The sequence below is a fragment of the Mya arenaria genome, chromosome 5, assembly GCF_026914265.1.
Source record: "Mya arenaria isolate MELC-2E11 chromosome 5, ASM2691426v1".
In the NCBI taxonomy this organism is placed as follows: Eukaryota; Metazoa; Mollusca; class Bivalvia; order Myida; family Myidae; genus Mya; species Mya arenaria.
The window spans coordinates 57,257,704-57,285,409 of NC_069126.1; the positions used below are offsets into that span (position 1 = coordinate 57,257,704).

Consider the following 27,706-nt stretch of genomic DNA (forward strand, 5'->3'; position numbering starts at 1 on the left):
TATAAACATTCATTTTGTCTTAATAAGAATTTACAAGAAACTTGATTCGAGTATTTTATTCAACCAAATTTAAGCTCAACAGTCTGCCCGTATCAATGCGCATGCGCACTAACTTTTATTTTCATCTCGGTGCTGGGAATGGCGGCTACAAGATGGATATTCACGAAAGAACAAATAGCAAACTCTCCCAGTCGACAATGTGGAATAGATGCCGACAAAGAACTCTCATATCGTCAACAGGCAGCAAATCTCATACAAGATATGGGACAAAGGCTGTCAGTGTATCCGTTTTGATGCGTTTTCTAGGGTATTTCTTGTGACCGTTTTCTCAAAATAATGAATCATTTTTTGAAAACGAAAGAAGACCTTATTGCGCAGTCAAATTCAAATCACATTGACGAATTTGAGCTCTTACAGGCACAAGTTTGAATGAGGAATTCTAGTCTTAATGTTATTTTCTCACCAGAAGTAATAGCACCGAGTCAAGTTCGCGTTCATCTGCCAAGCACATGGCCTTAAAATGACAAATCCTAAAGAACCAAAACAAATCCATATCTAGTTATTAAAGTTTGTTACCATTTACTATATTGTTGTTGTTTTGTCACTTTCAAGGCATGGTCCAACTTACCGTCAAATTAAAGTAAAGCTGGAAAACAACGGAAAAAAAATCAGTGTTCCCATTTCTTATGAAGAACAATTGGGGGTTGTATCAAACAATTTCTGAAAAAACTAAAATGAAAACATTGTCAGTTATTTCAAGATATTAGGATCACTCTGGAGCCACCAGATAAAATGAAATTTTCTCTAGCTATTGTTTTGAATGGGACCAAATTTTACATTCAATCATGAGGGAATGAACATAGAATTATGGACCATACTTAGGGACATTACGCACCATCTATAGGTAGTCCACCTAAATGGCCGTCAACGAGTCTTTTGAAGATTTTTTTAATATGGCAGACTCGTTACAGGGATACATAAGAAATGTCAAAATAATAAAAAAAAGTATCCCTGATCGCTCATTATTGTAGCTACATCTATAGGGACATAATGAACCCGGATTTTTAAGTTTATGTATAGTTGATTTAACTTAATAATGTACTACTGTTTTGGCCCACTACGATAGTGCTTGCAAATAAGATAGACCATAAATGTATATTGATTCCATTTTTTGCAAATGACTGAGAATGGTACTGCGAAAGCATACCAATGAAGATGGCTTTTCACACTTTAATGATTGCCAACTAAAGGTTGTCGGTATATTGTAATATTTTTCTGATGATATGCCGGCAATGATTACGGGCTATAATCACAACTGGTTAACACTATGTCCATGGTCTGTAATATCCTAACACCTGATCAAATACTCAATGTTCTGCATTTTCTGATGATATTCCAGACTGGTGAAACTTACCCAATCAAGTAATAATGAAAGAAGAATCATGGCGTTTTGACCATTTTTGCCATCTTTTGGATATAAACAGAAATATAAATATTGATGGTATGAAAAACTGAACCAAAGTGATGTTTAATGGTGTCAATATTCAAGTAAGCTTCGTTATTCTTTGATCGCACCTACTAAGATTAGTACTGTTGTTTGTGAAGGGAACATTTAAACAAATATTCCGTACTAGTAAGAGAAACTGAGAAATAAAATTCTTTATTCACCTACATATGAAAACATTGACAAAATAAATACTTTGACTGTACATCACTGTTGGACACAGTGAATGGCAATTAATCATGTATGCCAGATAATCAGCAGATGCCCTTGTTAATTGCCATTCACTGTGTCCAACAGTGACGTACAGTCAAAGTATTTATTAAAGGCTTCTTTTTTTAAAGTTTGGCCTTTTGTAACTTGGCCTATTTTATTATTACTTATATGTTAATGCTTTTGTTACATAATATTATTTTGCTGATATCTTAAAAAGATATTCCTATTGGAGTCCTTAACTCTAGTGTCAGTACTCAACTGTGCATCAACACTGCCATTGTATACATGCATCGATTCTACATGCTGAGATCATTTACAAAATTTCCTAGGAATGTAAGTTGTGAAAGTTGAGTTTATTTCATTTTTGTAAAGTTATATTGTTAGCTAATTTTGATAAAATAGATGCATAATATGTATAAAGTATTCATCCTTTTTAGTATAAACAGAAATTAGATACAAACTGTGATTACAAATGCTTACAAAGGAAAATATTTCAGTGCACATAATTCCTTGTTTAACACCATATTCATGTATGTGTGCATTGAACACTGTATGAGCTATTTGTGTTTTGCTTTAGGAGATGTCACCAGCCTGCCTGTTCCTGTCGTGTAAAGTGGAAGAGCAGCCTCGCAAGCTGGAGCATGTGATCAAAGTCGCCCACTCCTGTCTACATCGCGATAACAAACCCCCGCCTGACACCAAAACTGAGGTTTGCACTTCCGCACCCTGTACATGTTTTTTTGTTTATTTTTTAAGAGATATATGTATGAAAGAGATGATAGATAGAAAGTGGATTATTAAGGCTTTTTCCATGCACGATTCATGTATTATTTAAATATAAAAGACTCCTTGTTGAATAGTACTTGAATAGTACTTAAAGGTTGAACACTGTCATAGTGGTGTCGTTTTCTGAAATGAAAAGATATTAATCTTAATAGCTTTCCTTATAAAAAAAGGCTTGGTGCAATCGTTTTCAGTCTTTATGAATGTTTTGATGGTGTACAGTGTTTGTATGTGTGTGAGATGTATGCGTGGTTTCTATGTGTGTTTATGTACCTTGAGAGATTGATACTTATAAGTGTGTTATTATTTCAGGCCTACCTTGAGCAGGCGCAGCAGCTAGTGATCAATGAGAATATACTGCTACAGACCCTAGGTTCGTGTATACACTGACTAATGTATACCGTCATACGCCTAGTGAACTGTAGTGGAAACTATGTGCCACATTATCACATTCATGTTGTTTCCATGTGGTTCCTCAATATACATGTATATGATTATCTGAAGTTGACAATGATAACAATTTTGTTGATGTTATGAAAGCAGAACAGAGAAAGGCTTTAATCCTCAATTCCTGATATGCAGAATCAAAAAGTTTTCATTGACTGACAAAAAAATCTTTATGAAAATTTACTAGTTAAATTATCCATCTTCATATTGACCTCTTCATGTGAAAAGGCTTCGCATCTGAATGCTTAAAACTGTATAAAACAAGAAAATTTAGCTTTACACAAAGAATGTCAACCATGCGTACATAAAATCCGTATTGACATGGAATGAAATCAATAATCAATATTAATTTCTCTGCTTTCATGCTCTCTCGAATGACAACTTGCCTTGTAAAAGATTCTAGAATGAACGAACACTTGGCTTACTTAAAATAACATTTTCTTTTTCAGATAATTACATTGACTATTCCTGTGATATGGATATTTCTGTTCTTAACAATATTCTCTCATGTAGTTGCAATGTTGGTCCCCCAATTCTTGTGTTTTACAAGATTGATGTGTTTACAGGGTTCGAGGTTCGGGTTGAGCATCCTCACACCTACGTAGTCAAGGCGACACAGCTTGTTAAAGGTAATATTTGTTTTTATTAAGTAGGACATAAAATTTTGGTTTTAATTTTTTTATGTTCAAAGTGAGGGTTTTTCAGAGCTCCAGAAAAGGTGTAGAATTGACAAGTTGTGAAATTGCTTAAAAACTCAAATATAAGAAACAATTTTTCAAACATTTGCATATAAAAACCTAAATATGCATTCAATTTTAGTAAAAAAAATCTTCTGAATCAAAATGCTAGTTGACTAGATTATGGCTGTACCGGCAATCAATAAAATTTCGAATAGTGGAGCATTAGCATTCTTAAATTGCAGTATGTAAAGAGAGACGCTGCATATTTTTCTGGGTTATTTTCAGCCACCAGTTTAGGCTCCACTTCAAATAGATGATACCTAAACAAGATTTCATTTTGAATTTGGTCAATACTTATTGCAAATGAATGAATATGTTTTGTAAAAAGATCAGGAGTTAACATTCTGTTTGGGAAATATATCTGGAGAATAAAGTACTCTTCGATGCAAACCCTTATCTGGAGCTCTGGTATTGCTTTAGCCTTGGTGCCAGTGTTGTGCCTAACTATGTTAAGTTAAAAATCTGTTTATCACACGAAAACGTAAATTGCACATGTCACCAGTTTCAATATGCATATTATATGTAGTGATACTCATTGCTTTGGCTGTAATAATTGTTGAGTTGCGCCCATTGCTAGTTTAGGAAATTTGGGCAGCATCGGCCTCCCCCTTGTGCTGCTCTTCTTATTAAACGTGCCAGACCAAAACATCACATCTGACAATTTTGGGAATAATCTGGTAATTTTTCACCAACTTCACCGTAAAATGTGTGATTTTTTGTAATATTTATTGTACAAATTGTGATACAAAAATGGCAAACCTTTTTTCAGGCATAAAGAAAAAACCGATGCCTGACCAAATTTCTGGCAAGTTTTTTGTGACAATAGACTTCTAAATTATTAAGTGATTTCTAATACTACAGCAGCCAATTGTATAAAACCTTGCTAAGTGGTCCTAATGTCTAGCTTTCACATATAAATGGTTTCATTGGTTATTAGTATTTATATGGATAAATATTGGCCAATTAATGAAAATTTTGATAAACAAACATACAAAATCATGAAATAAAACCAGTTTTCTACAATTGGCCACTGATAAATACCATTTTTAATGGTTTTTGCGAACTTGTGATTTATTTCTAGACGTTCATATCATGCATCCATCTTTTCTTTCATATCGGATACACAACCATTGTAGTAAAAGCACTGTTAACTGAGGATGAAAAGTCTGCTGCAAAGTGACTTACACATAATCAGACCATAGTTTCAAAATAACCAGGGGGATGGGTGAAACACTGAAATAAAGTTGCAGTTAAATCCAAATCTTATCACCTGAGTACTTTTTGTCTGGCATGCAACCTCGTACAAAAAAGAATGATTAACTAATTGAGTGATATTACTGATATATGTAACTGCATGGTATTTAATACTACTTGTGAAATAACATGCCTTAAACATTGCAGATCTACATCTGTACAATCATCAATGTTGTAAAAGTTGTTCTGTAATGTAAAATAGAAAAATAATCAGTTAATGAGAATATTAACGAGGGTATTATCTGAGCTTCAGTGACATTGATACTTGCTTTCCTTACAGCGAGTAAAGACCTATCACAGAGCAGCTACTACTTGGCCACCAACAGGTAAACTACACCTTAGAAGGCAGAATAGTTCCTGTAAATATAATGTTACTTTACGGGCAAACAGTTGAGCAGCAGATATTGTTCTTGCATATACTGGGCAAGTGTTTCCGTTCATGTGACCACTGCTGGAAAAATCCATCTTCCGCTACCCCCATGGAATAGGAGTCACATGTAACAATGCATGAATTTTAGATATTTAAATGTTATTTATAAAATGACCTATCAAACAAGCAATATGAATAAAACAATAACATGGGGAGAAAAAATAAAAAATATTCAAATTCTGTGAAAATGATATGGTTTTAAAAAGTCTATAAATCTTGAACTGTGGTTTCAAATCATTGTGAATCATTAAGCATGGAGTATGCGTTATAGTAGAGATTTAGCCAGTACTTCGGATTTTTCCATCCGTACCGGAAACACATGAAAGATACTTATATTCTCAGTCAAAACTGTCTGCTGATTCCGGATTGCTTGTCAGTTTGAAAGAATGTGAAGTTGAACCTCCTTGCCAAAGATAATAAACTATTGTTAAAGCAATGGAGAGATTTCCTAGTCACATGATTACCTCAGACAAAAAACAGCACATTGATCTTGAGTTCCTTGACCTTACTTATGTCAGGGAAAAAATCAGTTTAAGAGAATGAAAACGGGGGAATTATTACTACTCTGTAGTTGAAATTTACCAGTACAGATATATCAGCAGGAAAGAAACTGCACTGGTAAATTTCAACTACGATTCATAAACGGTATGTTGAAAATTCTGCTCTGTGAATGATGTTGTGTCAGTTGTTTTTGAACATTATTTGGGGTTAAAGCAAATGTTATCCGAGTGACGCATAGTGACTTTTGAACATTTATAAGGCTGGTATCTGTTAATAGTTTGATCCTCATTGGGAATTTGTTGTTATTTCAGCCTGCACATGACAACTTTCTGTCTACAGCATCGCCCAACCGTGGTAGCCTGTGTCTGTATGCATCTCGCCTGCAAGTGGGCCAAATACATTGTAAGTACATTAGTCTTATCTCATATGAACATGTGCATTAACATACATTTCATGACAAAAGAAACTAGTACCGAGCCTCGAGGAACATTTTACAGCGCCTGTTTTCCGATACTTGAAGGGTCATTTTTTCAAATTATGTACAACCATTTAGATTTTTACTGAGGGTTCTCTCTTCTCCTTCAATGATTTTTGCGAAATACTTCTCAAAGATTTGTAATGATAGGAAGTTGATTGTTTAATGACACCTTTGACAATGAATTGGATAAAACTTACCTTGGACAAAGCTTCGAGTGGGGATCTAGTCAGTCTAATCTTCAGTCTGATTTGCTTAACACTTGGCCAACCCACCTATATATCAGAGGTCAAAATTTACACAGCATGCAAGCCCGGCACTGGCATATTGCTTTCCAGGCTTGCTCAAATTCTGTGTTTTATATAGCAGGGCTTGTGGATTATTTTGATGCCAAAAATTCCGACTCGTTCATCCAGAGGTTAACTTTTACTGACTGATATATCAATGTTGAATTATTAGTACATGTTATCATTTGTCAAATGAACTTAAATGTCAATCTGCTTGGCCACCTTCAATCTCTTGCTTTGGATATTTGGTCAAGTTTTCATTGATTGAAGTAGCCTAAATCTTATTTCTCATGGAAATGTTAATTTCAGTTATATGTCCTAGCAAAGTTTATTTCATAGTTAATGTATCGCATTCTTTGATTTCCAGATCCCGAACTCTCCAGATGGCAAGGCCTGGTACCATTATGTTGATCCTATGGTTACGAAGGAGTTGGTGGAAGGTAATAAACAGAGTGCTTTCTAAAGTTACTTTTTCCAAATCTTAACAGCACTGGTTCAAACCAGCACAAGCCTTTAATAAGTATGTCAGATTTTGCACTACTTGTCACCTAAGCCTTTCCCAGTATGGTTAATTTATGCTACCCTGTCTAATCAAACAAAAACAAAATTAATAAAAAAAAATAACTACTAAAAAAAAATGAAAAATGAAATATCATCTGGTAATACCAGGTAGAAGACATTCATGGTGCCTGAAAGTGTTTGCATTCCAATTTATGAATTCAATAATCATCATTTGAAATCCCTTTTTGGGGCTTATCCTCTGCTTACCTGTCCTGTAATAAAACATGCATTTTTAGTTTGACCATTCGAAGAATGAGGAGGGCTTTTCTACTCGCATCGGTGTCGGCGTTAGTTTTAGGGGAACAATGGTTGGAATTGAATAACTTAAGTAAGGGTTGACATATTGGGAGCAAACTTGGTATATAAAAGAGTTATAAGAGACCTTTCATGAGATTGTGTTTTGGGCCCCCGAGAGTAATGGTCATTGTTTACTATTTAATTTGATTTTTATTGCTTTTGACAGGCACATACATTAATATTGTATTCACTTCAAAGTCAAAGCTGCGTAGTCGAGCGTGCTGTCTTATGACAGCTCTTGTTAGCTTGCCTGTCATTAAGGTTATAAAATAAAGTTGAGGTATTGTCATTGTGTCACTTTGCAAACACTTCAACCTTGAGAGAAGTCTAAAAGTCCATAAGGGACGAATCATGACTGGTTCAAAATGCATGGAATGAAACCGTTGATTAGTCACCCGCCAACTCTAACCAATAACGTTACAATGGTCATTGTAATGGTCCTTGAAGCATCAATTCCAGTGGCTTAGTTTCTCTGATTTATTATCCAATGTCGAAGATTTCTTGAGGGGGATATTGTTTTGGCGTTGTCTGTTCGTCCGTCCGTCTGGTACCATATCTTGGTAGACATTGATCAGAAAATGTTCAAACTTGGTCAGAATGTTCCCCTTGATCAAATCTCGACCAATTTTAAAAGTGGGTCACTTGGGGTCAACAACTAGGTCACTAGGTTAAATCTTAGAAAAATCTTTGGAACATACTAGAGGCATTATACGTAATCAAATATTCATAGAACTTAATCAGAATGTTTTCCTTGATGAACTCTTGGTCGTAAATGAAACTGGGTCACATATGATCGAAAATTAGGTCACTAGGTCAAATCCTAGAAAAAACTTGTCCTGAACCATATCATGTAATTATTGGTCAAGCTATGTTCAATATTGGTCATGATCTACCCCTTGAAGAAATATGGATCACTTAAAAAAGTGGGTCAAATGGGGTCAAAAACTAGATCACTTGGTCAGATCTTAGAAAAATCTTTGGAACATACTAGAGGCATTATACATGGTCAAATATTCATGGAACTTAATCAGAATATTTCCCTTGATGAACTCTTGGTCGTAAATAAAATTGGGTCACATATGATAAAAAATTAGGTCACTAGGTCATATCTTAGAAAAATCTTGTCCAGAACCATATCATGGTAATGATTGGTCAAGTTATGTTCAAAATTGGTCATTATGTACCTCTTGATGAAATATAGACCACTTGAAAAAGTGGGTCACATGGGGTCAAAAACTAGGTCAGTAGGTCAAATCTTAGAAAAATCTTTGGAGCATACTAGAGGCATTATACATAATCAAATATTCATAGAACCTAATCAGAATGTTTTCCTTGATGAAATCTTGGAGTTATTTGAAACTGGGTCACATATGATCGAAAATTAGGTCACAATGTCAAATCTTTCAAAAATCTTGTCCGAAACTATTTTATGGTGGTGATTGGTCCTATTAAGTTGGTCAGAATGTTCTTTTGGGTTAAATTTCGACTGTGTTTTAAAAGTGTGTCATATGGGTCAAAAACTAGGTTATATCTTGGGAACATTCTAGAGGCAATGCATCTGCTCTAATATCCATGAAACTTAATCAGAATGCCCTATGAAATCTTGGTATAGTTTGAAAGTAGTAGGTCATGTGGGGTCAAAAATGAGGTCACTGGGTCAAATCTTAAAAATACCTTGTGGACTCTAGAGGCTATATTTTTTGCAATATATCTGGACTAATCTTCATGAAACTTGATCAGAAAGATTGCTTTGATGAAATCTTAGATTAGTTTGGAACAGGGTAACATGGAGTCATAAACTAGGTTTCTTGGTCAATTCTAAATGTTACATTATATACAATATTTTTTTTGTTTCAAACTGTTGCAATCAAACTCAAACTCATACTTGTATATTTCATCAACAATTGATTTCCATTCCTTGACTTAGCCCAATCAGGCGGGGGATATCAATTCAACAAATTTGCTTGTCTATTTTTAAATGGGATGATCATTTGTTTGTACTGATTTCAGAGCTGTACAATGAGTTTCTCAATATCCTGGAAACTGCTCCAACGAAGCTGAAGAAGAAAATCATGGGCTGGAAGGTAGGCACAATTCCAGCATATTAAGCACAGACACCATTTCTTAGTTTCTCATTTCTATGGGACTATTTCTAATAATAATCTATAAATAACTGTAAACTTGTACTAATTATGCTGATATTACCAGTGTTAAACACTTGTATGCTTGCAAGCTCCACACATCTTTGATGCTTGCTTATTATGTCTCCCCCTCTCTGGGGGAGACATATTGTTTTTGCCCTGTCCGTCAGTCCGGTAGTCCGTCAGTCCGTCCGTACGTCACACTTCGTTTCCGATCGATAACTGGAAAACCGCATGACCTAGGATCACCAAACTTGGTAGGGAGGTTGGTCATGAGGTGTAGAAGATCCCTATTGTTTTTGGGGTCACTAGGTCAAAGGTCAAGGTCGCGGCGACCCCCAATGTAAAAAACATTTCCGCTCAATATCTTGACAATGGTTTGACCTAGGTTCACCAAACTTGGTAGGGAGGTTGGTCATGAGGTGTAGAAGATCCCTATTGTTTTTGGGGTCAGTAGGTCAAAGGTCAAGGTCGCGGCGACCCCCAATGTAAAAAACATTTCCGCTCAATATCTTGAGAATGGTTTGACCTAGGTTCACCAAACTTGGTAGGGAGGTTGGTCGTGAGGTGTAGAGGATCCCTATTGTTTTTGGGGTCACTAGGTCAAAGGTCAAGGTCGCGGCGACCCCCAATGTAAAAAACATTTCCGCTCAATATCTTGAGAATGGTTTGACCTAGGTTCACCAAACTTGGTAGGGAGGTTGGTCGTGAGGTGTAGAGGATCCCTATTGTTTTTGGGGTCACTAGGTCAAAGGTCAAGGTCGCGGCGACCCCCAATGTAAAAAACATTTCCGCTCAATATCTTGAGAATGGTTTGACCTAGGTTCACCAAACTTGGTAGGGAGGTTGGTCGTGAGGTGTAGAGGATCCCTATTGTTTTTGAGGTCACTAGGTCAAAGGTCAAGGTCGCGGCGACCCCCAATATAAAAAACATTTCTGCTCAAAATCTTGAGAACGGTTTGACCTAGGTTCACCAAACTTGGTAGGGAGGTTGGTCATGAGGTGTAGAAGATCCCTATTGTTTTTGGGGTCACTAGGTCAAAGGTCAAGGTCGCGGCGACCCCCAATGTAAAAAACATTTCCGCTCAATATCTTGAGAATGGTTTGACCTAGGTTCACCAAACTTGGTAGGGAGGTTGATCATGAGGTTTAGAAAACTCCTATATTTTGGGGGGTCACAAGGTCAAAGGTCAACGTCGCTGTGACCTCTAATGTAAAAAAATATTTCCCTGCAATATCAGGAGAATGCTTTGATCTAGGTTCACCAAACTTTGAAGTGAGGTTGGTCATGATGTCTAGTTGATTTTGCAATCAGTTGGTCAAAGGTCAAGGTCACTGACCTTGAGGTGAAGAACCGGTTTCTGCTCAATAACTCAAGAACGTTTACACCCAGGAACTTCATACTTGGTATGCCAGTTAGTCATGACTAGTTGATGGCCCCTATTGATTTTGGGATCCATCATTGATTATTTCTCACCTACGACCACACAATGGGGGAGACATGCGCTTTTTCAAAAAAGCAATCTCTATTTTATAAAAGATTTGCGTTTCAAATTATAAAAGATTTGCGTTTCTTTCAATTCATATAACCATCTAGCACTGTTAATAATTCAGAGTTGAAACTAGTTGACCCAAAATGCTAATTCTGAAGTATGATTTATGATTTAAAAGAAATTAGATAGATTTGTACCTCTTTAATACACTGCTACTGGACCACTTTTGTTGTTGACGTTTAATATGCTATTAGCGTACCAAAGCATTATTGGCTCGCTGTTATTTTTCAGGCTGAGGGTCAGCAGAGGGGTGACACGCCCACTCGTGAGTATGACATGCCAGGGGCCAGTGCCTACCCACCTTCCACCTCCCAACACAGACACTCAAATCACGACCGACGGGAGGTCCACCATGGGGAGTCGGGGCGCAATCCTGAGCAACAGCGGTCAAGCCAAGACCACCGGGACGGGCGTCCTGATCAACGTCGGGAACCGCACCCACATCCTGAGAGACGGAAAGAGTCTTTAACACATCATCCGGATAAAGATCGCAAACCTCACATCCACAGCTCTAGCTCCCATCATCTAGACTCCAGGGGGAGTACACGAGGTGAACAACGCGACCCGCATCACTCTTCTTCCTCTCATCCTTATCGAAAAGATGCTCAACACCCAAGTGAACAAAGGGAACGGATGCACCAGGATAGCCATAGAAAGGACTCCACTCAGGTGAAGAGAGAACCTGACATTAATGGGCGTTCCCTGACTCCTCAACCGACCAAACCTCATCTTGATCCTGTAAAATCTGAGCAGCGCAAGGACTCCCCAGTTGTGAAAACAGAAGTACTTGCAGCTCCAGCCTCATTAGAAGCAGGGCCGAAAACTTCCACACCAACTTTAGGCCCAGATGCGCCTAAAAAAACCAAGTCTGAAACTGCTATTAATTTTAAAGAATATATGAAACGAAAGGAAAAAGAACGGAAAGAGAAAGAAATGACTGATAAATTAAAACAGCAATTGGAAATGGCTAAAACAAAAGTTCATGAAGGTGAATTGTTAAATAAGACTTTCTCTGAGGGTAGTAGTAAAGAGCTCAAACACCGACCTCCCAAGTTAGATGTTAGTCTACCTCTTCCCTCTAGCCTTGATGATAGATCCCTGGGCAAGGAGGACAAGGAAAGGCCTTATGAAGTGAATATTAAAAGTCCTATTAAACCTCACAAAAACATTACTGTAAAAAGTCCTATTAAAAGCTGTGATCTCAAGCAGCCAAAGCTGGAACTACCAAAAGTGCACATTACCCCAGAAAAGGATGGTGTTGACCCATTTAGTGTTAATATAAACAATGATCCCGCAATCAGAAAACTCATGGACAATGGGAAAGAATCTGAGTCTCCAGCAGCTGGTGTTGACATATTGACTCATGTTAAACAAGAGCCTGGAATTTTGCCTAAAATACCAAAAATCTCTCCAAAGTGCTCACCAAGGGTAAAACCGGAATCTGGATCTCCAAGAGTAAAAAAGGAAATCATTCCCTCGGAATCAGGTGCTATTAAAGACATTATATCAAATACAAAGATTAAGCAAGAACCTAAACCAGACTTTTCAGAGAAAGTTAAACAGGAACTAGTCGGTGATGTTAAGGTGAAAGAAGAAAGAGTAGACACAGTTAAGGCCAGTTTTACACATCCTGTCTCAAGGGTAGAAAAGATTTTAGAAGAGTTAGAACCGGGTGAAATTGAAGATAGTGAACCTGAAATAAACCTCCTCCCTGAACATTCTTCTGCACCTACTCATAAGATTAAGGAGTTGACTTTTGATCCTGAAAAGGGTTTAGATAGTGCTGTTGCTTTAAAGCATGCCATGAGGAAAGAGCCTAGCAGTGGTAGAAACACTCCTGTTAGCTCACAAGTGAAAGCTGAAGGTGGGAGTGGTCAGAACACACCTCTAAGAATGAAAATTCCAATCCAACACACACAGGGTGAGAGTCCATCTCTGAAAATAAAGATCAGTACTAAAGGTATATCAACAGACAGTGATCATAGTTCTGGTAAACATAGTTCCCCCCATAGACATAAACACAAGCACAAAGATAAACATAAGTCCCACAAGCATTCCAAAGACCGGCATAAAGACAAGCATCGTGAAAAGCACTCCTCATCCAGTGTCAGTTCTAGCTCTGGGACCAATGGACAATCACTGAAATTAAACATAAAACTTTCTGAGATTCCTGGCTCAAGCAGCTCAGAATGGGCAAACAAGCCTGACAAACCGAAACACCGAGCCTCCATGTCAGATCCAGCATTAAACAAAAACGTGCTTGAACCAGAAAGGCAACAACCGTGGTCCGTGTCCGATTTGTCAAAGTCCGCAACAGATGTTAACGACTCTTCAGCGTCTCGCAAAAGACGACGTACACCCACTGTTGAAAAAAATAGTGATACATCTCAAAGCAAGGCTGCTAAAATGGGCCCTAATCGGTTGAGACGTTCTTCATCATCACATTCTGTTGTTAGCATGGAAATGTCAGACGATGAAAATGTTAGTCAAGTGCAATCAAGCCAGGGTCAGGTCCAGACAAATGGTCAAACAGACAGTGCACATATTGTGATGAATAAACTTCATGAGGCATTGCGCAAACAACTAAATCACACTCAGAGTCAGATTGCTATGTATCAAAAACAAGGTGTTCATCTCCCCCCTCCACCCCCACCCCAAAGTGAACAGAACAAGTCCTCGCCTCGTGTAACAGTCAAGCCTGTAAAGAAGCCTGTAGACAGACAGCAGTCGGGCTTTGACCTTGAGGGAATGATGTGGGCAGAGTCACACCCTCCATTGCCAGATACCCCTGCCCCACCCCCACCTCCCCCAGACAAGATAGCTCCCCTACCCCCACGGTGATATTTTGCTACCCTTATAGTGAACTATAATATTTGTTGGGGGTAAATCTTGTTAAATATGAAATATTTAATAATCTGTTATAACATTAAACTGCTGGGTTGTTTTTTTCTTAAATCAAGTCACACAGAAAAATAATTTTCTTCTGTTCTAATATACTACATTTTTTTTATACAAATAAAAAATCAATCATGTTTTTATGGTCTTCATACATATTGTTTATACAACCTATCTCCTTATCATTTGGTGTTATTGTTCATAGTATCCCTGAGCCTGTTACTTGTGATGCTGAAATAAGTTGTCTGGTGGTTTTTAAAGCAAATTTAATGTTAGATATTCATAATCATGGTGCCATTATAAAGTTCCTTTTATATTAAAAGTTCCATACTTAGCTAAAAGATGTCATTTTGATGTCAGAAAAACTAATGTTTCAGTTAAAAAAACTTAATTACATAACTGGCACTGAAGACTTACTAAAATGCTGATTGTTTGCAAATGAAACATATTTAGATCTTGAACATTTCCAAATACCTTAATATGCAGGAATCTATTATATTGAGTGACTATCAATCATTATTTTTGTATTTTTTTTGTACTGTGTAAATTGAAAATGCTCAAAAAAAGTAAAATTTTCAGAAATTGACAAAAAAAATCTCATTGTCATGTTTCACTCCACTATGTCATGTTTTCCTCTATAGTGTATTAAATGTTATTATAGTGGCATTGATTTAGCTTAAGTTATTTCAAGTATTTGTTTAATTTCTTACACTAGTTGTGTAATTCAGCCATGTATTGTTGTTACAATTTTGTTATATTTTCATCAAGGAATGAGTGTTTATATTTGTATATTATAGTGTGTTCTCTATTACACTCTCTGTGTTGGGAAGTTTGAATTGTAATGTTATGATAAAGTTTAGGGTTTGGCAAGGTTTAAAAAAAGGGCAGGGTGCTGCAGGAAAGGGACAGGGTGGTATGGGTTCCTTGTTTCTGGCTGTGAGTGAGAGATAAGATGAAGATATTTGACAAAAAAATGTTTGAATTGTGTTAAATTGACCTAGTTCAAGCATTCATCTGCCAGATATATCAATTTCGTATGTATTTATAACCATATAATAAGATTTTAAGGTTATTTAAAGCATTAATTGAAAGAAGGCAGGAGGGTACACAAGGCAGCGTTGTGCTACCAAAAACAGGAGGGGTGCAGCACTCTCCTTTAAATCTAGCTAAATCCCTAGATAGGAAAGGAAATGTGGTAAAGATTAGTATTAACAAAGACTTTGCAGTCATATATGTTAAATACTGATTGCTTCATGCACTTGTCACAAAAAAAAGACTAGAAATTTAAACAGATTTGATGAGTTGGAAAATACCTTCGGTTTATAGAGTAAAAAAGATTTCTTACAATGAAATGTAGTTGTTCAAACAAATCAAGTCAAGGTATTGTGAGAGATTGGTGTTACTGTCCGTGTGCCATATTAGGTACCATGGCCGAAATACTGGATATTTTAACTAAACTTGATATTTAACATGCTACCAGAGGCAGTACACTATACACACATGTAGCAAAGCCTGTAAGTCTGACTATAATTATTGAGCTATTCGCATTTCTGATAGAAAAAAAATAAATCCACAAAATGAGGCTGACGGGACAGGCGTTGTTATACATTTGCTGTGGTTTATTCCAGAGTTCACAAGTGCTTCAGTATATTTATATATATAAAAATACGTGAATCTTCTTAGGACAGTATACACGCTGACCAACAAGAGCCTCATTTTGGTTCATATAAACGAATAACAATTTTGTACAAAATTCTAATAGTTAAAATTTTCATTTAGTAGAACATATCATTAAGAAAATTGTTTAAGAAAGACGCCTAAAGAAAAATGATCGAGATGTGCTTTATTACTTATAGTGAATCATGTTTGTTTTCATAGTTTTCTGTTCCTTTGTATTTGTTATTGTGTAAACACATTTCAACTATTTTTGAGTGACTTTAATCAGTGCTGGCCACAACCAAATGTTGACAATGAAGTCAGAGTAATCCACATGCCTTAGCTTTTTTCAAACCCATTTGTCAGTCAATGGGAATTTGATTTTCATTTAATACTATTTACTTGTGACTGTCTTAATTGTAACATAATAGATATTTGCATTTTATTGCACACACTGTATATGGATGACCATTTCTATTATATGGTTAATATTCAATCATTCATACATGATTGTCAGCTATCTTCTAAGCCTCAAAGCATTGTATAATTGCATGGTCACAAACGCTACTGTCTGACATGTTTTTGTTGAGCAGTTTTATTTTTTATGCTTGCTTAATGTCAACTTAATAAATAATCTGTGATAGCTGGAAATAATATGCTCGTTCAGGCATTAGATAGTCCTTGTAACCTTGTCAGTTTTTCTATAAAAATAAGTTGAGATGCTGCTCTTTTAAACTGTCTGAAAAACGATGTGTGCAAAACATGTCCAAAATGACTATACATATTTGTAGCAAATTCCGTAACTCCTGCTAAAACAGTTTTTGTTATGAATAGTTATAAACTGAGAAAACGACATATGTATTTAGTGTTCTTGTTTGTGTTCATAACTCTTTATCCAGAATGCTTCTAAAAAGCTTCTTTGTTATATATTTGCAATTGTAAAAACTTAAAAACCACATGTTATATTGAATGACTGGACAGAAATTTCTTAACAAAGAGGTAATGTACATCAAAGATATTTATTATTATTTTATTATTTCCTTTGTTATTGAAGAAATGTCCAGGCATTGTCAAAGCCTTTTCTCGTTGTTGTTGATGGCATGCAATAAGTAACCTAGGCTATAATTCAAAAACTGTTGATATCTAACCCAGTTGATCTGTGCATTAATCTGATGGTTGTGATCTTGTCACTTTTATCGGGGTGTGAATGACAAACCAGACTTGTGTATTACAATTTTTACTGACTTGGCCGTTTTGGATGGAAAAAATTGATTATATTTCAGATCAGCATTTTCTGTTCCTGAAATCAGTCTGGCACGGTCAAAATCTGTTTAGACCGGCAAATTGTCGGGTTTCACTGAAACATGTCGCAGTAACATTACCCACATGTACAACAATGCCTTTACATCTAGCTTTGGTTCATTTTGAGTCATGACCCTAACAATAGACAAGCACTGGCTTCAGCTCCAAGCTCTCTTGTTCTCCACTGGATGTAACTTGTAAAGAGGAGGCTTACCTAGGATGAACAATTGTATTTTTATTAAAGAAATAATTACTAAATATGATATAGTGCTTGGTTATTTGTCTAACATTCTGTTAAATATTAGACATGGTATTTTGTTAAAATGATCAGGGTGTTTAAATAAATGTCACCGTTTGAGCATGAACACAAAGTTCGAAATGAGTGTTACTTTCTTTTAAAATCAACAAGACATCTTATGAATGTATCAAACATATACTTCAACATTTTTCATTTTGCTAAGTTTTGATTTTCTTTTTATCTTAGTATACTAGTTAGTAGTGTAACAGGTTCTACTTGCAGTAAGAGGTAATTCATATGTACTAGTATTTGTATTTTATCTTTTTCATTGGTTACATAAATGGTTCATCATTTGTTCAGGCACCCTACTGATAACCTTTTCTGGTTGATATTTTGTGTTTGAATTTCCTTTGTTGCCAGAGTTGAATCTTGTAGTTGGTAACACAAGAATGTTGTGATGATAAATTTCAATAAGTATATAAAATTGTTGAAAATGAATTAAAAACAGAAAATAAATAGAAAAATCTAAGTCTTTGTTTATTTGAAGTGTTGTCAAAAAAAATGAACTGACCCACCTGTCAGGGTCTTTTCACACTTCTTTTCCGTAGCGGATTGTCGGATACTCTGGTACTTCACCAAGGGCCAGACACTGTTTATCCCATAGGTAAAAAGGCCCTGCCTTTATGGTTTCTGTATGGCAAACCGGTCAAATATTACGATTGTTATAAGGGAATGTTGAAATGATAAAGTTGTGAACCTGAGCCTTTACAACTCGACATACTAAGGGGAGAGCTATGGCCCTTTTTATAACCAAACATTGGCATTTAAATCTTAGGGTCATGTTTTTTTTAGATGAAAAAGTTGTGCTTCTTTGGTTTTGTTGCAGCTGCACAGTTGGGGGAGTGTTATGGCCCTTCAATTAGTAAAAAAATGATATTTCGAATTATGGACCTCACATTTAATGCTAGTGAAAGGTCTATTAACATGGATTGTTATATTTCTTAAGTGGATGGAACTTCAAGTTTGCAGCCCTAAATACTTCACCGAAAAACTTGTATTGACTTATTTTGGTTGGAAATAAATTGTGAACTGGTGTAAACATTTTCTTAGCAAGTCTTATTGAACGTTTTACAACTTAATTTTTTGTCTTGGAACGAGCAAAATTTTGCGAAAATGCATGGGAACCAGTTCTATAAGACCGCTGACAAAAAATAAGATCGCAGACTTTTATATTTAAGTTCAAGTATATATTTTATGCGTTAGTAACGGTTAAGCCGTAAAACATTAATTTTCGAATGAAAATCTGCGATCTGATCTTTTTCAGCAATCTTTTATTGTTGGTTTGCATATATTTACACAAAAATTTGCTATTTCCAAGACAACTAATAAAAAAAGTTGTAAAAACAGTACATCTGTGATAGAGCAGCTTTAAGGACCATCAAACATAAGGTAAGATGACTCAACATGATTCCTAAAAGCAAATTCAATAACCTTTGATTTACTTAGGTTGGATTAAGTATTGTGGCACGTGAGTAATTTTGACCCTATCACATTATACACATGCTGGCCAGTTTTTTTTCTTCTTTTTGGAACTGCTAAAGTATAACAGTCCGTTTATTAGATCATAAAAGCAACAATGTCACATGCTGGCCCTTGATTGACTTGGAAAGTTGGGTTAAAGTTTTTTGGTCACGTTTGGGGTTTGGATCATATCGAAGAAATTGTTTATGCAACGGGCATAATGCTTCACCCTAGAGTTCAAGGCTACACAACAATTACGTTACTTAACTCCATATGATCAGTATAGCAGGTAATAGTCCCTGTTTTCGACATGCACATATTCATCAATAATGCCTGATAATCATCAAGTTATACATCGCATTGACAAATAATTAAGCAGCGTAAAGTCGATCTTATAGAATCTCTTGTTATATATAGTCACGTATGTCTTGTGATGAGTCCCCGACATGGTGCATATCGGATCAAAAATTAACTAGTCGCTATTTAAACCTTGTTATAAAGTTTGCATGCGTTTTATATGAAGCCCAAACTCTGGTTAAAACTTACATCAAGCTCATATAATATACACCGTATACTCAAACATTAAACTGGGTCGGATTGTCGTTTTGTGAATGATAAACATAGCAACCTTTGTATTCATTCCAAAAGCGTTAACTTTTTAAATTACTTCAAGCGCAAAACATACTCGATAGCGCCACCACTACTCGACAGTGCCACCACTAGGGCAACAGCGCCACCACTTTTATAAATTTGTGCATTTTTCCTTTTTAAGAAGTTCTTATCAGTTTTGTTGTGTTCCGGCATAGGAACTATACATAACAGTTATGTTTGCATGCGTGAGAATGTTCTTACGGGGTGTGTAAGCACCGAAGTGTACATGCTATGCAATCAGACCTCAAAATATGCAAGTCCGAGTCGGGAGAAAAGCTCCTGGCACCACAGTTTGCACAATATTGAAACGAAATAGTAACCAGCCTGCAGTAGAAATGTTCTTACACGGTACCACTTTCTCCGATTTTCGAAATATGTCCGTTAAATGAAATAATCAAATAAAATAGGAATCATACTCACGTTTGTTCATGTAAACATAGAGCACAGCTCCACCACGGAAGTGTCGACAGCTCTTTTTCTTTGCACCACCGTAAAGTGGTGGAGCTGGCGTTTAGAGGCCGTTAAATGTGTACTGATAACAGTTCAACCACCTTTCATCATTGAAACTGCGACCACACACTTAGTTGTCAAAATGAACTTTCAGACAGGTCCAGAGGACCGTACGAGCTCCTGGGAAAGATGGATGGTGATCCTGTGTTTAGGACATGCTTCCCTTGAATCTACAAGCTGGTGCAGCTCATGAGCATTATTCCAAAGAGTACCTAGCTGCTGTTGAGAGAGGTTTCAGTGTTATGAATTTGTTGTACACCTCGGAATGGAGTTCATTTGAATTATATGTTATGCACAGCAGAATACATTGATTTATGACACGAAAAAGTTAAGTTACTGTTCCAAACAAGACAAAACTTTACTATTATATAAGCACAAGAAGGTGATAGCATATTATATTCCACTCATTGGCACTATAACGGAAGACGCGTTGGAGCATCTTCAACACATAACAAAATGTTATGGCTATTGATTGCCCGCTGTGAGGAAGTTATTCTGAAAAATTCATGTTGATATCACTTAAATCGCGTTAGATGCGGGTTTACACATGAGACCATGTATTTCGCATTTTGAATTCTTAATTTGACGCCACACACATGTCGATATTTAAGGAATGAATTGCGGGGTACATATGTAATGATGCATTACAAGGTCTTTATACACGTAAATAAGTAATAATGCAGTACATGGTGTTTATACACTATCATAATTCAATATTAAGACCTTGTAATGCATCATTACATATGTATGTGTATAAACATCTTGTAATGTATCATAACATATGTATGTGTATAAACACCTTGTAATGTATCATAACATATGTATGTGTATAAACATCTTGTAATGCATCATTACATATGTATGTGTATAAACATCTTGTAATGCATCATTACATATGTATGTGTATAAACACCTTGTAATGTATCATAACATATGTATGTGTATAAACATCTTGTAATGCATCATTACATATGTATGTGTATAAACATCTTGTAATGCATCATTACATATGTATGTGTATAAACATCTTGTAATGCATCATAACATATGTATGTGTATAAACACCTTGTAATGCATCATAACATATGTATGTGTATAAACATCTTGTAATGCATCATAACATATGTATGTGTATAAACACATTCCGATAAACAAAAACAACCCTTCAATATGTCATCATTTTATAGTCAATAAACATGTTAACAATTATGTTATCACATGTGACAATATTCTTAATAAATACAAGGCAATCACATCTGCTCGTCTGAGTTGAACAGAAATAGACCATACAGCATACCTCTCCAAACCCTTGGTGCAATACAATACAGATTCATACAGTTAAAATGACTGAAATCATTAGGCTAAGATTTATTCTAATATGTTCAATGCCATTTAGACATACAAGAAAAAGATTGAAGAAAATGGCCTTTTAACTAGAACAACTGGCCCCAATACCTCCAAATTTCGCAAGTCACTTAACATGATTATGCTCAACTCATTACTTTAGTTTTGGAATGATTTGTGTATTATCAATCATCTACATTCTCAAGAGGTTATGGATTTGAAAAGGGAAAACATCTTTATAATAATCATGATGAACGTCTTTTTTAAAAAGAAATTTGGCTTAAAAAAAAAAAGCTACTTAGAACTTTGAAGGCATTGGGGCTAAAAATCAAAATGTACGTGATAAAGTAAGAGAAATGAATGGAACCTAAAGATACACAGTTCTTCATCTAAAAAGACTGCATTTACATATTAATCATCTTCTAAGTTAGAGACTTTTAGTGCTTAGTGCTTAAAATCATTTATCATGATTCTCTGTACTAGCTGTTCTAGAAAAGCCCTATAACTCAGTATGCACACTGCTGTGGTTAACTCTTCTAGCAGAACTGTAGTTAACTCCTCCAGCAGAAAAACGTCTTTAAACTGAACACAAGTACCGGTATGCAAGTGAAATAAGAAACAATTAGACAACATTTTGTCACTGCTTACAAGTCTTTTTAATATAAGAATCATGAGTAACACTCCGTGATTTGATCTGCATATCAAACAACTTCTTTCTCACAAAAGGAAAGTACAACATTATTATCTCCCTACTCTTGTGAAATATGACTGTTGAAAGGACTATAATTAACACATATTACAGTACACAGGGTGGTTGGAAAATAATTTTTTGACGTAGTGTTAATCAATTTAAAAAAAAAAAAAAAAATGAAAAAATGTATATAATTGCGCTGTTTTTTTTTTTGTAAAATATGACAAATACTAAAATTAATCGTACTTGTAAAAACTAGTCGTAGTGTAACACAGATTTTGGGCCCAAGTCAATAATTGGCAAAAATAAGGTAGTGACCTCACATTTGGATTCTTTTAACTTTGAGTTCTATTTTTGTATACTTGTAGTGTCCATATATATCCAAATCTAAGGTAATGTTGTACTTTCCTAAATCTTTCTCTCTCTTTTACATCCTCCTACAATGTACAGTCTTTCTCAACACAACGTAACAACAACGTAGATTTGAATTCATTCTGCATGTATGTAAAGTCTGTCATGAGCAAATAATGGGTAATAACATCATTTTGAAAATGAAATGTTCTTGGTTTATGAACAATATTTACAAATGACAAGTGTAATCAATGTTAAATGGCATATTTACAAGATACATCACGATGGATAAAAGTGCATTTTGACAGAATAAAAACTTACACATTGTTTTTTTAAGTCATTTTAGCAAAGAAAAAAAATGACTTCTTCTTGAAAAGAAAATCATAAATATACAGCATAAAATAACAATTTCAAATGCAATCATAAAACAATTTTAAACCAGATGAAGCACAAATTATTCATAAAAGTCATGTGACATTTCAATCCTTAATAAATACCAGCACATAAAGTAAATAAGAAGCTATGTTAAATAATTCTGATAATGACAATATAATAATGTTAAAAAGATGAGAAACATATTCTTGATAAAATAATATGTCAAACAAAATCTACTTTCAGTCAATATCCTCTTTTAATATGAAAGCCGAGACAAAATACATCAAATCAATTTAAAATAGTTTTGACCTCGTCAATAAGTACAATTACATTCAAATAATCAGAATTCTATCACTAACTGTCTCTTGATTTTTTAACAAAAATTCTAGCAAACAGAGGCCCTCAACAAAATTGCCCTTAACAATCTCTAGCCATATCATAGTGTATTCCAAATAAAGCACTGTCCTTTCATATCCACTAGCTGTCATAATTCTGGCACCAAACACTTCTGACAATATCTATACAAATCCTGACCCAGGTATAAGCCCAAAGTCAGGAATCAGTCTGAGATCAAGGCATTTTAATACCAGGTCCATAACCTATGTGGATTTCAACAGACTGCGACTAGATGCCTGGCCGGTACCCAATTCTGGGCACAAGTATCTGATTTCCAACCAATATGGGTCCCTGCTGGGCAGCTGCCATAGCTACCGCCTGATTGTGTGCCTGGATGGCCTGCACCTGCTGGGCCTGATGTATCTGCTGCTGCAGTTGAAGTTGTTGTTGCAGCTGTAGTTGCTGCAGAGAGCTATGTCCAGTGGTGAGCATCACTCCTCCAAGGTGGGCCGGGGCAGCCATCATATGACCTTGGACTGGTACATGCTGCATTATGTGGGCTGGAAGAGCCCCAGATGCTGCTGCCTGTGCTGTTGCAAACACTGCTCCCTGCGAGGAAGCTATCATGGGCTGGCCTGCCTGCATGGGTATGCCTGCTGCTACAGGTCGCTGGACAATAAACTGCTGTCCACCGCTAACCACAATCATGTAAGCCCCGGTTGGACTCCCAGCTGGCTGGGGCTGGGCTAACACCATCTGGGGCATCAAGACCTGCTGCTGGGTTTCATCCATCCCCTCCTCACTTACCAGCTCTGTAGCTGGCTGTTCCTCAGGTTCAGATTCCGATGATGAAGACTCTTCTTCTGCTTCCCCTGCCTCCTTCCTCGCCTGTTTTCTCAGCTGCTTTCTTGCATGCTTAGCTGCTTGCTTCTGCAAATGCTTGTACATTTCAGCTTGTTCAGGAGGTATAACAATGTCTGGATTTTGTTCTGGTTCTTTCTTCTTTTTTGGCAGTGGTGGTTTTGGAGATGATGACTTTGGAGGATCCTTTGGAAGTGGTGGGGGTGTTTTGTTCTCTACTTGTTGCTCTTCTTCCCCATACTGCCCTTCATAATCATAGTCCATGTAGTCTGGGTATGGCCCATGAGGTCCTGGGTACCTTGGGGCCATTCCATAAGGAGGTGGACCTCTTGGACGGTTCATGAAAGGCAATCTGTGACGAGGTCCATACATTCTTGGATCGTAGGGACCTGGATGTCTCATTCTGTACGGTGGTCTAGGACCAGGGCCATCCCATGGTCCAGGATGGCCCTCCCATCCATGGTAGCCCCAGTCATCCCACTGTCCAGGCCCATATGGTCTTGGTGGCCCTGGGGGACCATGGTTTGGACCAAAGCCTCTACCTCCTGGCGGTGGTGGGGGAGGACCTGGCATCTTTGGTCCTATGAAACCACTGTCAGTCTCTTTAGGAGCTTCCTTTGGTGAGCCATGTGGAAGGGAATCAGATGAAACAGTTTTGCTGTCTCCTTCACTGAATGGTAGTGGAATATCTGGAAGGGACTCAACAAGTTTAGCAACTGTTTCACCTACATCAGTTCTTCTCTTCTTTTCTTTGAGCTTCTGTAATTTGGCTTCAGAATTTTCATCTTCCTTCTTGTCAGAGAGATCAGGTAAGGGTATATCTGAAGGGTCAACCTTCTCTTTCACTTCTTTCACTACCTCTTTCTCCTCTACTGGTTTAGCCTTCGTCACGACCTTGATGTCAACAGGGCGCGGTGATAAAGACCTTTGTCTAGATCTCTTCTTTCGGTTTCGCCTATGTTTTCGTTTAGGTCTTTTGTAGGATCTGCCTCTGCTTCTAGACCTACTGCTGTATGAGCTAGTGCTGTAACTTCTAGACCTGCTGGAGTAGGACCTTCTTCGTCTTCTATGGGACCTGCTTCTACTACTTGAATAAGACCGTGATCTTGATCTACTGTAGTCGGAGTAACTGTACGAGCGTCGACTGTGTCGGTGATAGGATCGAGATCTGGAACGACTTGTAGACCTTGAATATGAGCGTGAGCTAGAATATCTGGAATCATCTGTGTAGTAAGAGGACGAAGAGTAGGACCTACTTCTTGAGCGGGATGAACTTCCTGATCTGGAGTATGATCTGTGTCTGGATCGGGATCTGCTGCGACTAGATGCTGGACTGTGAGAATGTTTTCTTACCTTATCAACACTCTTTACTGTTAATTTCCCTCCACTTCCTAATGACAAGTTGGACTTATGTGACCTCTGGGAATTACTCTGCTGAGGTTTTTTGTGATCTAATTCAGGTTTAACATTTTGTCTGGCATTTGTGATTGGAGTACGACCTTTAGTTCCAGTCCGGTTGGGCAGTCTTTTTCTTAGCACTTTCTGCTTTTTCAGAGTTTCATCAAGAGCATTCTCCATGTCACTGTCGCTTGTTTCCCACTTTGATTTCACATTGTCTTTTGTTTGTGTTTCTATCTGACTCCAAGATTCCGCTTTTTCTACTTTTTCTATCTTTACAGTTGAAACAGTTGTAGCAGGAGCGACTGTTGCTGTCATTTGAACATTGTCTTTCATTGTTGAAGCTCTCGGAGTCACTTTTATCTTTTTCACTGGTGTTGTATCAGGCATACTTGATTCACTATTCAGCCTTTTTCTATCTGAGGATGGAGTTTTCTTTTCATGTTTTTCAGGAATTTCAACTGTTTCTTTCTTCACCTTTTTCTGAATATTTATGTTGTTGGTGATTTGCTTTTGAGCAGTCTTGGTTCTATTCAGTGCTTGCAACTTGGCCACTATTTTATCATTTTCTATGTCAGAATCAACACCACCAATTTTACCCTTTGTAACAGTCTTTGATGCTTCTGGCTCAACACTTTCCAAGCTTGTATCTTGCTGCTCGTTTTCACTACTTTCATTTCCACCATCCTCTTTCTTTTTGTGGTGCTTCTTCCGCTTTTTCCTTTTCTTTTTCCCATCTTTAATCTGTTCGTCATCACTCGCCTTTTCTGAGTCAGTTCCAGCCTTTTCTTTGCCTTCATTCTCAGATTTCTCATTCTCACTCTCATGTTTCCTTTTCTTTTTCTTGGATCGTTTCTTCTTCCTCTTTTTGTGCTTCTTCTCTCCATCTTCCTCTCCAGCTTTTTCACCCTCTTCCTCACTGTGTTTGCTCTTCTTCTTACTTTTCTTATGTCTCTTTTTATCTTTATCTTCGCCTTCAGTCACCTTTTCATCCTTATTTTCCTTACTCTCATTATCCTTTTCTTCTTTCCTTTTGTGTTTCTTTTTCTTTCTCTTACTGCTAGAAGTCGCTTCCTCTGGTTTTTCTGCACCTTCCTTGCCATCTTCCTTGGTTGCACTTTTATCTTTGTTTTTCCTATGCTTTTTCTTTTTCTTTTTCTTGTGTGTCTTTTTCTTCTCATCACCAGGTTTATCGCCATCACTTTCGGCCTTTTCAGGCTTTACTACAACACTATCCATCTCACCTTCAGTTTTATTATCTACTACCCCTTGATCAGCCGTAACAGGAGACTTCTTTGACTTGATACCAAACAATTGAGAAAAATCAAAAGACAATGGATTACAACTAAACATTAGATTTGGCTGTGTTTTAGTATACTGTATCATCTCTATTGGCCAGTCTAGCAATTTTCCATTCTCATCTTTACTTTGAACCTTAACAAAAGAGCTCATGACAGGTGGCCTCAGAACAGAAACAATCTTAGTAGCAGTGTTTATACTTTCACTCTCGCTATCCTTTCTCTCAACGTTCAGAACAGTTTCTGCCTTATTATCCACACCAGAGTCTTTTTCCTCCTCATTGTCTGTCTCCTTTGACTCCTCTGAATGTTCTGTCCCTGGAGTTGAGTTGGTTGCCTCCGCCTCCGGTTTCAGGAGTTTGATCTCAACCGGTGATGCCCGTTTCTCTTCCCGTCGAATGAACGGCTGTGCGTTGACCAATCTCCCGGTCCTCGACTTGGTGAATTGGAAGGACACGTGACCTGGCTTGCCGTCATGACTGAAATGGGGAAATTTCAGTACTATGGGGTTGAACTGTTTTACCAAAAAGGTTCAGAATGTTCCATCCCTAGATCACTATCTCTTAGCCTTTCACAAATGACATGAATAACATATTCTACCATAGAGATGCACGTTGTGCTTAAATCTGTCTCAAAGAGCTTGCCAATGAATATGTTTCATCTTAATGCAATTAAGGCAGGGTGGAAATATGCACAATATTTAAACATGATCATGGAAAGGTTACAAGTTAACAGTAATACTACAAGAGGGCCATGATGGCCCTAAATCGCTCACCTGAGTAAAAGAGTTCAACCTTTGTTATCAATATAGCTAGTTTCTCAAAGAATATTGAACAAGAGCTGTCACAGTATGAGACGAATGCCCCCGAATGTGTCATTGACCAATGAACAAGTACATGAAAAGTTGATCTTGCTTTTACGTGTCAAATGTTATGGCAAGTTATTATAAATTGCCTCTGAAATACCACCCATACTTGACAGCCTACACTCTTATGTCCTCATATTCAGCATTCCATTGTGAATAAACACTTAGTGTATCTTTCACCTTAGAGGTAGGGACATGGGTCTTGCACACGACATGTCGTCTTGGTAT

At 36.9% G+C, this 27,706-nt stretch overlaps 2 protein-coding genes across 6 annotated transcripts in view; one reads left to right on the plus strand and one right to left on the minus strand.

The window, feature by feature from the left end:
* The first annotated feature begins 118 nt into the window (after positions 1–118).
* LOC128236163 (cyclin-T-like) lies at positions 119–17,806 on the plus strand. Of its 2 annotated transcripts, XM_052951051.1 has the most exons (10): positions 119–281; positions 1,969–2,050; positions 2,295–2,426; positions 2,813–2,873; positions 3,514–3,576; positions 5,222–5,267; positions 6,184–6,274; positions 7,002–7,074; positions 9,503–9,576; positions 11,418–17,806. In XM_052951051.1, exons 1-10 carry the CDS (start codon positions 139–141, stop codon positions 14,025–14,027), a joined length of 3,375 nt encoding a protein of 1,124 aa, XP_052807011.1. In that variant the 5' UTR covers positions 119–138; the 3' UTR covers positions 14,028–17,806. The 2 variants fall into 2 exon arrangements, with proteins under 2 accessions (XP_052807011.1, XP_052807010.1); XM_052951050.1 differs by lacking the exons at positions 119–281; positions 1,969–2,050; positions 2,813–2,873.
* Positions 17,807–21,123: 3,317 nt separating this feature from the next.
* The window catches only part of LOC128236162 (G patch domain-containing protein 8-like), a 38,263-nt gene continuing 31,680 nt past the window's right edge, over positions 21,124–27,706 (minus strand). For all 4 annotated transcript variants that reach the window (XM_052951046.1, XM_052951048.1, XM_052951047.1 and 1 more), the window contains one exon: positions 21,124–27,092. In XM_052951046.1, coding sequence (XP_052807006.1) covers positions 23,345–27,092 — 3,748 coding nt within the window. In that variant the 3' untranslated portion in view covers positions 21,124–23,344. The remainder of the gene's footprint in view (positions 27,093–27,706) is intronic.